The sequence below is a fragment of the Drosophila obscura genome, unplaced genomic scaffold, assembly GCF_018151105.1.
Source record: "Drosophila obscura isolate BZ-5 IFL unplaced genomic scaffold, ASM1815110v1 contig_192, whole genome shotgun sequence".
NCBI classification, from domain to species: Eukaryota; Metazoa; Arthropoda; class Insecta; order Diptera; family Drosophilidae; genus Drosophila; species Drosophila obscura.
Window position 1 is genome coordinate 3479661 of NW_024542781.1, and position 8630 is coordinate 3488290.

At 48.4% G+C, this 8630-nt stretch overlaps 4 protein-coding genes across 4 annotated transcripts; 3 read left to right on the plus strand and 1 right to left on the minus strand.

Annotated features, from left to right (window-relative positions):
* The first annotated feature begins 72 nt into the window (after positions 1 to 72).
* On the plus strand, positions 73 to 2101 carry LOC111065652 (prolyl 4-hydroxylase subunit alpha-2-like). Its single transcript, XM_022353947.2, has 7 exons — positions 73 to 253; positions 311 to 465; positions 523 to 646; positions 703 to 1450; positions 1509 to 1568; positions 1640 to 1805; positions 1867 to 2101. Exons 1-7 carry the CDS (start codon positions 90 to 92, stop codon positions 1965 to 1967), a joined length of 1518 nt encoding a protein of 505 aa, XP_022209639.2. The 5' UTR covers positions 73 to 89; the 3' UTR covers positions 1968 to 2101.
* On the plus strand, positions 1994 to 3822 carry LOC111065653 (prolyl 4-hydroxylase subunit alpha-2-like). The gene is made up of 5 exons (XM_022353948.2): positions 1994 to 2271; positions 2329 to 2486; positions 2545 to 3443; positions 3499 to 3664; positions 3724 to 3822. The coding sequence occupies exons 1-5, from the start codon at positions 2060 to 2062 to the stop codon at positions 3783 to 3785; spliced, it is 1497 nt and encodes a 498-aa protein (XP_022209640.2). The 5' UTR covers positions 1994 to 2059; the 3' UTR covers positions 3786 to 3822.
* Positions 3789 to 5381, minus strand: LOC111065655 (tether containing UBX domain for GLUT4). The gene is made up of 2 exons (XM_022353949.2): positions 5364 to 5381; positions 3789 to 5305 (listed from the first exon to the last, which is right to left on the minus strand). The coding sequence occupies exon 2, from the start codon at positions 5299 to 5301 to the stop codon at positions 3874 to 3876; it is 1428 nt and encodes a 475-aa protein (XP_022209641.1). The 5' UTR covers positions 5302 to 5305; positions 5364 to 5381; the 3' UTR covers positions 3789 to 3873.
* Positions 5382 to 5828: 447 nt separating this feature from the next.
* Positions 5829 to 8577, plus strand: LOC111065613 (methylcrotonoyl-CoA carboxylase subunit alpha, mitochondrial). The gene is made up of 7 exons (XM_022353862.2): positions 5829 to 5885; positions 5988 to 6762; positions 6822 to 7328; positions 7399 to 7690; positions 7752 to 7939; positions 8008 to 8179; positions 8242 to 8577. Exons 1-7 carry the CDS (start codon positions 5845 to 5847, stop codon positions 8373 to 8375), a joined length of 2109 nt encoding a protein of 702 aa, XP_022209554.2. The 5' UTR covers positions 5829 to 5844; the 3' UTR covers positions 8376 to 8577.
* The last annotated feature ends 53 nt before the right edge of the window (positions 8578 to 8630 follow it).

The following is an 8630-nucleotide window of genomic DNA, read 5'->3' on the forward strand; positions in this document are numbered from 1 at the left end:
ACGAATTGTAATCAGATATCAGGGCATGGCGAATCTAAAGTTTTTCATGGCTCATTTGGGGGATTTGTGGACGCATTTTGTTTTGCCAGATGAGTGGATTCGGTCTGAAGATTGTGGTCTTTCTGCTGGCCCAAGCGGTGTTCCTTGGCTCGGTGTGGAATCAGCTGAAACTGGAGCAAACGGAAGAGCTGCTAATAGAAAATTTAAAGCATTATGTCAATGAGCTAAGGAAGAGACATCAAATGATTGAACAGTTAGTGGAGCTAATATATTTTCTATATTTTACGTAGATATCCAATAATTCTTACAGATCCCTTCATCAATTGCGGGCGGAGAGCGTCAGCGAGCATCATGACTTTGAGGTGCATTTGTCGGTTCCACAACGGGCCATGGCACTAATACGGCGTCTCCATGAAGATTGGCCCAAGTGGATGGAGTATCTCAAGGCCACAGAAGGAGGAACAGGTGATTATCTAGTCATTATATTGAAAACTGGTGTAAAGAGCAACATTTTTCTTCTAGTCCAAATTAGAATGGCAAAAGAACTGCGTCAAAGATTGCCCAAAAGAGAAGATTTCATCCAAACAGCTAAAGATGTTCATAAGCTGCAAATTATTTACAATTTAAAACCCCAAGACCAATATTTGTAAGTAATATTCAGTAGATTGTACACACACCCTGGTCTGCATTTCTTCCCCACAGCCGGACATTAAATTCAAGGGACTGCCTGGCACTGGGAAAATATCTGGCACATCTGAAGAATCATCAATATGCAGAGGACTGGCTGAAGTTATCCCTGAAGCTTTACACAGCTTCTGGCGAATCGAAAAAGTACAGATCTATTTACAAGGACTCGCAGCACGAGCATCTGTTGTATCATCTAGGAGCAGCAAAGTACGCTCAAAACCCAGCAGATGGAGATGCCTTCAATTTGATAGCCAGGGCGTATGACCTGGCACCACACGATTCACAAATTGTAGACCCCGCAAAGTCTGTGCTGGAACGACGAACTTATTTCGATGGATGTCGTGGTGCATTTTCGATAAGGTTCCATCACCCGAGTCTCCACTGTCGGTACCGCAACGAGGGGTCTGCCTTCTCGAGGCTGGCACCATTGAAACTGGAAATATTAAGCCACGATCCCTATGTAGTGATATATCATGATGTTCTATACGACTCGGAAATGCAGGGTCTGATCGTTTCGACACGCCGCAGAATGAGCCGCTCCATGGTGCAGTACGAAGTCCGTCAGATCGAAATATCAGATAAGCGCACCTCTAATGAAGCTCCCTTCACGGACAAGAATGATCCACAGCTATTGCAACGCATCCACGATCGTGTTAAGGATATGACTGGCTCTGATATAGTGAGGTCAGAGCTCCTTAACGTGGTACTCTACGATCTGGGCGGGCATCATGATCTCCATTTGGATTATCATGATTTGTATTGGGTATGAATTGAATCTATATTTTATCTTTTCTTCGTTTTAATTTCTGTAGTTTTTTTAGCATCCGAATGAGTACGAGTATCATATATTTGGAGATCGAGAATCCTCCGTAATATTCTATGTGAGTAGATTCTGATTATTTTCTATACACAAAAACATGTATTTCCCTTCGAAACCCTTTCACATAATCAGCTAAACAATGTGGCAGATGGCGGGGCAACAGTTTTCCCCAAACTACAATTGGTAATACAGCCAAAAAAAGGATCTGCTTTGATGTGGCATAATTTAAGAGCATGGGGCGAGGGCGATCCTCGTACGCAGCATGCCGCTTGTCCAGTTCTGCAGGGCTACAAATGGGGTAAGCTGTTCAATTCGTTCAGGACTTCGTCCTTCGTTCTTAACATTTTTCCCCCATTTAGTTGCCGTTCAGTGGATACTACAGGGTGCTTGGAACTCTATAGCCCCCAAAGATGCTCTGAGTAAACGATCCGCTGCAGTTGACCGTGACGAACTGTTTTGAAACACTATAAATGTTCCATATAATGAACTGAAGAATATTCCTCATTCGAACTAAAGAAGATCCCTCACTCTAGGCTGGATTACGTTCGTAAAATGTGTGCTTTAAGTTTATCCATCATTATATCCACAAGCCTGTTTGCTTTTTGTTTGATTTGTGAAAATGCAACCGCAAATACGGCTCACGAGAAGTCATACGCCTGCTCGACAGTGGCACTGATGAAGCTGCTGCGGGTAGAGGATGAGCTAGTGCGAAACCTAAGGAGCTACGTGGCCAAGCTGAAGTATAAACACCAACTAGTGAATCAGTCAGTGAGGAAAAGTTCTGTGGTGTACCTTTAAACTTAAATCGAAACTCCTTCCAGAGCGTTGAGCAGCATGCGAGCGGGGGAGAGCCACATGAAAACAGACTACGAGGCATACCTGGGGAATCCCCTGAACAGTTTTGGGCTTATACATCGCCTACATCGAGGTTGGGAGCAACTGGTGCGTTACTCTTCAGAGTCCCAGCAAAATGAAAGAGGTATGAAGGGCACAGCAAGGGACTAATCCATAAATGAAAGAATAAATACTCTTTGTAGGACACATTAAGCATGCTCATCGTATGCGAATGCTTCTACCCACTGCCTTGGACTTGGAAGAGGCCTGTCGTGGCATCGATAGCCTAGTGGATATCTACGAACTGCAGCCGGAAGATTTAGCCGCTGGTACTCTAGTCGCTGTAGACTCGCAGCCCGCCACCGCCTTGTCCCCCCTGGACTGCTATGCATTGGGAAAGTACTGTAGAACCGAACGGAATGATAGGCGGGCAGAGGCTTGGTTCAATGCCTCATTGGAAAGATACGAGGACAGGCTTGAGTATGCCGTCCTTGGCTTCAGCCGAAGAAGAATTCACTACTCTTGGGGCATGCTGCTCATGAAAAGTCAGCAGGAAACTGCCGGCATGGCACACCTAAACACCGAAGGGGAGGAGGATAAGTTTTTCAGGGATGTTAAGAGACACTATGATGATAAAATGGCGTACAAGCGGGGCTGCAGTGCTGTCTTCAGAGCTCCAGCCCATCTGCACTGTCGCTACAACAGCTCCACGACAGCCTTTGCGCGCATTGCTCCACTGAAGATGGAGGAGCTGAGCCACGACCCGTACATGGTGCTTTTCCACGATGTTGTCTACGAGAGCGAAATCGATTGGCTGCTGGATCACACACAGCTGATGGCATCTATGGTGGGTCAGTATCAGTACTCCCCCATTCGAACCTCAAAGGAACAGCATTTCGTTGAATATGAGGATGCAGCAGTGGCCAATACTATCCACAGGCGGTTGATGGACATGACCGGCTTGAGTATGATGGACAGCGAAGCTCTAACACTCATCAATTATGGCATGGGCGGGCACTATGACCTGCACTACGATGGCCACAACTACAGCGAGCAGAATCGAATTCTCCTTGGCGACCGCTTAGCCACTGTTCTCACTTATGTAGGTTTTTCTCGAGTGCTGAGCTCTGGCGTAACCAAATCTCTCTTTGCTATAGGTGGGCGATGTGGACTATGGCGGTGCCACAACATTTCCCTACATCAATGTGTCTGTCCCGCCCACGAAGGGATCTGCTCTCTTATGGTACAACTTGGAGAACGCTGGTGGAATGAATGTCAAAGCAATGCACGGAGGCTGCCCAGTGATAGTTGGCTCCAAATACGGTAGGGCACTAGTTTTAAAGACCTACTCTCCTCCTGACTGACTGTCTCTCCTTTCTTAGTGTTTACCAAATGGGTCAGTGAAATTCCTCAGTTATTCTTAACACCCTGCATACGGAACTAGAATCTTGATAGAAATAAAGCGGATTCATTTAATATCACGCAGAATGTTTGCTTATAGCGTTTTGTATCTGTTGTTGGCGTTGCTTGAACTATGAACTAGCGCTGACCGTGACCCGTGTGCAGCGGTACTTCTGCACGGCATAGTGTGCCCCCTCCTCGGAGGTCAGCTGATCCACGAACTTCTCCAGCACAAAACGATGATTCTCCGTATTGAGGGCATCCTTGAGGAAGCCAAAGTGTACCACAGCATTGGGTACACAGTTGAGCTCCAGCAGCGTCTCGCTCGACGGCAGCACCTTCTTCGGTGGTATGGTAAAGAGATTGAACTGCTCGCTGGGATTGACCAGGAACTCTCGCACAAAGTCCTCCACCTTGGCCAGCGTTTCATGGGGCTTAAACATGCCTTGGAGCACGAAGCGATCGGGGAACTGAATGCGCAGCACACAGTCCTTGTATTGGTTCAATTTTGCCAGCATGGTCTTCTGGCGCTCCAGTTCGCGTAGCTTGGCAGTCAAAAGAGGAGCGTCATCGTCGCCCGCGGAGGTGCGCTTCAGGTCACGCAGCACCATCTTGAGGTCGTTCACTGTCAAGTCAAAGAACGAGTCGGGCAGCTCATCGGACTGCTTCTGGGTGGCATCTAGGGAGAAGAGCACAGCCTGGCGAGGTCCAATTACGTTCACTACTGGCGGAGCGCGTCCTGGACTATCATCAGCATCATTATCCATCTGCATTGGCTTTGCGCCAGCGTTATGTAGCGAGTAGCCGGAGCCACTGCCCCAATCATATTTTGGAGCTTCTGGCTGCTCGTCCCTTTCGGTGGACATTTCTTCATCATTCTGGGCATCTGCATTTCCCTCTGGAGCCGTGCGCTTCAGGGACTTAATCATGTTGCTGGTTAGGGCAAAGCCGCCACCACCTGCCCCACTGGTGCCCATTGCCGAGCGCGAGGTGCTGGGCTGCTCGTCGTCGCCCTTTGACTTGGCCTGTATCTCCGGCGGCTTGTATACATTGGCCTGGGTCTTCAGCTCCTCTGGCTTCTTGTCAATCAATCGCATCATGGCGCGTCCCTCCAGTATGCCCAGCGACTTGAGCGTCGTCTGCTCCATATTTTGCTGCCCGATCACCTCGCTGCGCATATAGATGATGATGGGACTCTCGAAGGTTGTCACCTGCCGTCCACATAGCTTTTGGACCACCTGCCAAAGAGTGTCATTGGGGGCAAACTCGCCCTGCTCACGGGATCCGTCGCTCAGCTGAATGCAGACCACAACGGTGCTGACGATGCGACGCTTCTCCGTGGGCTCCATTTCCAGCACGCAATTGTTGGGCAAGCCGCTGAAACGAAACTGTTGCGTGAGGGACACGTTCTTGTTGTGAAACTTCAGGCAGTGCTCCTCGCTGTCGTAGCCATGCTTGGTGCAGGCCGTCTCCAGAATCTCCAGCAGCGTCATGTTAGCCGTCACGCTCACATTCTGGCGCCTGCCGTTGGGCAGCAGGATTGTGACGCGCTTCTCCATAAGCCTACAACAATTCGTATTAATGTAAATGTTCTAAAATGTGTGTGTTTCTAAAGTTTTACTTGACGTTTTTTAAACTAAATGCTTAAAAAAACTGCAATATAATGCCCGGTCGAGGCGCTGATCAGTGTGACTGACGCTCAGAAATATACCGAAATATACTTTCTCTTTTCAAAATATACCGTAAAAATACCAAAGGACTTAGCCCACTCAACCCCCCTCTATTTAAAAAGTGAAAACCCTTCAATTAAGCCGCGGAAAATAATAATGCTTGTATATTATTCTTATAGATCTATCCTTCCTCTTTACTTACAAAACAAATATGAGCATGATATCTTTGACCCGAATTGCGTAAAAAATGTTCAACTTTCATAATATTCGTGCGTACGTCGAAGTACCCACTGGCTGGCAATGGGATAATTGTTTCATGGTGATGCCAGCCTGTTGTTAACCCTTCGATCCCGATAACGCGTTGTGATAACAAGTGGAACCGCATATAATTTTGTGAATTAAAACAGATCTACATATTTAAGAACAGAAACAATGTATGCGAGACTTTTGCGCAGCGTTGGCGCAAATGCAAGGTATACTCAAAACTCAGTGGTTCTATAGAATCAACATTTGGCATGCAAACCTTCTGATTACATAAACATTAATTTGATTGATGTTTGTTGTTGTTCCTGCAGGTGCTTTGCCACAGAAGCCAATGCCGCCGCCCCGAAAATTCGACCAATCAACAAGATTCTGATATCCAATCGGGGCGAGATCGCCTGCCGTGTGATTCGCACTGCTCGAAAGTTGGGAGTTCGCACTGTTGCTGTATTTTCCGATCCGGATGAGAAGAGTTTGCACACCCAGCTGGCGGATGAGGCGTATCGCGTGGGGGAGGCAGCGTCGTCTGCCTCGTACCTGCGTGGCGACCACATCCTAGAGATTGCAAAGCGATCTGGTGCCCAGGCGATTCATCCGGGCTATGGCTTCCTCTCCGAATCAGTAGAGTTTGCCGAGCAATGCCAACGCGAGGGAGTCATCTTCATGGGTCCTCCAAGCTCTGCCATTCGTGACATGGGCATCAAGAGTACCAGCAAGGCGATAATGGACGCCGCCGGAGTTCCCATTATCAATGGCTACCACGGCGCGGATCAGTCCGATGAGTGCCTGCAGGCAGAGGCCAAAATTATTGGCTTCCCGCTGATGATCAAGGCGGTACGCGGCGGCGGGGGGAAGGGAATGAGAATTGCCGAGAAGCCAGAGGACTTTCTTACGGCCCTCAACTCGGCGCGCAATGAATCGCAAAAGTCCTTTGGGGACAGTTCAGTGCTTCTTGAGCGCTATGTGCGATCGCCCCGACATGTGGAGGTTCAGGTGTTTGCCGATCAGTACGGCGATGCTGTCTACCTCTGGGAGCGGGACTGCTCTGTGCAGCGACGCCATCAGAAGATCATCGAAGAAGCGCCAGCGGTAAGTCAGCCGAGAAGTATTCAATAGGATCAATAATTGATTCCCTTCTTGTTTTGCAGCCTGGCCTGTCGGAGGAACTGCGTCGCGAGCTGGGCGAGGCCGCTGTGCGTGCTGCCAAGGCTGTGGGATATGTGGGTGCTGGAACTGTTGAGTTTATTCTGGACAAGGAAGACCTCTCCTTCCACTTTATGGAAATGAACACCCGCCTGCAGGTAGAACATCCAATTTCCGAGATGATCACAGGAACAGATCTCGTCGAGTGGCAGATTCGCATTGCCGCCGGCGAGCCCTTGCCACTGAAGCAGTCGCAGATCACACGCACCGGACATGCCTTCGAGGCCCGCATCTATGCTGAGAATCCCCGCGGTGGTTTCCTGCCAGGTGCCGGACCACTGCGCTACCTGTCCACGCCACGGCCCAGTGCCGAGGTGCGCGTCGAAACTGGTGTCCGAGAGGGCGACGAGGTGTCCATTCACTATGACCCCATGATTGCCAAGCTTGTCGTCTGGGGCGAAAGCCGCTCACAGGCTCTGAATTCGCTGATTGCCCGACTGGGAGAGTACCATGTAAGTCCATCTAAAAAAGAGGAGAATTTTCTAAAAAATTATTGATTGATTGATTTAACCCATGCTCAAGATTTCTGGTCTGGATACGAACATCAACTTCCTGATCGATCTTGCCTCGCATCCCGAGTTCCAGCTGGCCAACGTCCACACGGGCTTCATCGAGCAGCACTTTGACACGCTCTTCCCACCGATTTCCATCAGCCAGCAGCAAGTGAGCCAAGCAGCGATTGCCTTGGTGTTCAATGAACTGCAGGCATCTGTCAGCAATAGCAGCGGCGGCAAGGACCCATTTGCCGCCACGCCGAATGCTCGTCTTAACTATGCCTTGATCCGAAACTATAATCTAAAATCCAATGACAAAGGTAGGCAAAATGTGTGGAAAGATCATCTAGCAAGATAATATTCTGAATTCCTTATCTACAGTCTACTCGGTTGATGTCAAGTATGATGGAGAGGAGCTGCAGATTCGCGTAGACAAAGGCACCTGGCAGACCATCAAGGCTGAGAGAGTGCAGGATGTCGGACGGCTAAAGATTCGTGCCAATATCGACAACAACATCTCCACTTATAATGCGAACATTGATGGGGCAAGTTTGAGCCTGTTCCTCGAGGTAGGCTGCACCAAACATAACCACAGAAAGGCTCATTAAATATTATTCATGTTCTAATATTCTTATAGAGAGGGAAACTCGACTTTGAGCTGGTGCAGCCAAAGTTTTTGACCGCTCAGGTCGATCAGTTGAACGCCGGAGGCTCTAGAGTGGTGGCGCCCATGCCTGGAGTTCTGGAGAAGGTGCTGGTTAAGCCAGGCGATCAAGTCAAGAAGGGCGACAGCCTGGCTGTGCTTATAGGTGCGTGTTACATCTGTTCTTTAGATTTTGTTTTATTATTGTTATTGCTTTGTTTCTGCCAGCCATGAAAATGGAGCACATCTTGAAGGCTCCAAAGGATGCGACCATCAAATCAATTGGCGGCGCCGAAGGCGACAATGTGGCCAAGGGAGCGGCTGTGATTACCTTCGTGGATGAAGAGGTGGCTGCCAACTAGTGCTACTCCTCCACTAACGTACCAGGGATTCAGTTGCATTTATCTACAAGTTTCTATATATTCTGTGTTCTTTTGTGTGCATTTATTAGAGTTAAGCCATAGTCCATTTAATGGACTCTTGTTGTATGTTGTGTTCAATGGCATTTTAAATGTTTTAATTCAATAATTAACTACCATTGATTAGAGACTGAGGAGCGGTGGGCTTTTAATTTTTGGCTGCCATCGATGGTCATGTACACGACATGTATGTTGTTC

What these genes read in the sequence shown, in the direction of transcription:
- LOC111065653 (XM_022353948.2), top strand. Translation starts at nt 2,060, where the DNA reads ATGTGTGCTTTAAGTTTATCCATCATTATATCCACAAGCCTGTTTGCT. An exon ending in AAACACCAACTAGTGAATCA is followed by an intron (nt 2,272 to 2,328) that starts GTCAGTGAGGAA and finishes AACTCCTTCCAG; the next exon opens with AGCGTTGAGCAGCATGCGAG. An exon ending in TAGCCACTGTTCTCACTTAT is followed by an intron (nt 3,444 to 3,498) that starts GTAGGTTTTTCT and finishes TCTTTGCTATAG; the next exon opens with GTGGGCGATGTGGACTATGG.
- LOC111065613 (XM_022353862.2), top strand. Translation starts at nt 5,845, where the DNA reads ATGTATGCGAGACTTTTGCGCAGCGTTGGCGCAAATGCAAG. An exon ending in TCATCGAAGAAGCGCCAGCG is followed by an intron (nt 6,763 to 6,821) that starts GTAAGTCAGCCG and finishes CTTGTTTTGCAG; the next exon opens with CCTGGCCTGTCGGAGGAACT. An exon ending in GTTTGAGCCTGTTCCTCGAG is followed by an intron (nt 7,940 to 8,007) that starts GTAGGCTGCACC and finishes ATATTCTTATAG; the next exon opens with AGAGGGAAACTCGACTTTGA.
- LOC111065655 (XM_022353949.2), bottom strand. Translation starts at nt 5,301, where the DNA reads ATGGAGAAGCGCGTCACAATCCTGCTGCCCAACGGCAGGCGCCAGAAT.
- LOC111065652 (XM_022353947.2), top strand. Translation starts at nt 90, where the DNA reads ATGAGTGGATTCGGTCTGAAGATTGTGGTCTTTCTGCTGGCCCAAGCG. An exon ending in GGCCACAGAAGGAGGAACAG is followed by an intron (nt 466 to 522) that starts GTGATTATCTAG and finishes TTTTTCTTCTAG; the next exon opens with TCCAAATTAGAATGGCAAAA. An exon ending in AATCCTCCGTAATATTCTAT is followed by an intron (nt 1,569 to 1,639) that starts GTGAGTAGATTC and finishes TCACATAATCAG; the next exon opens with CTAAACAATGTGGCAGATGG.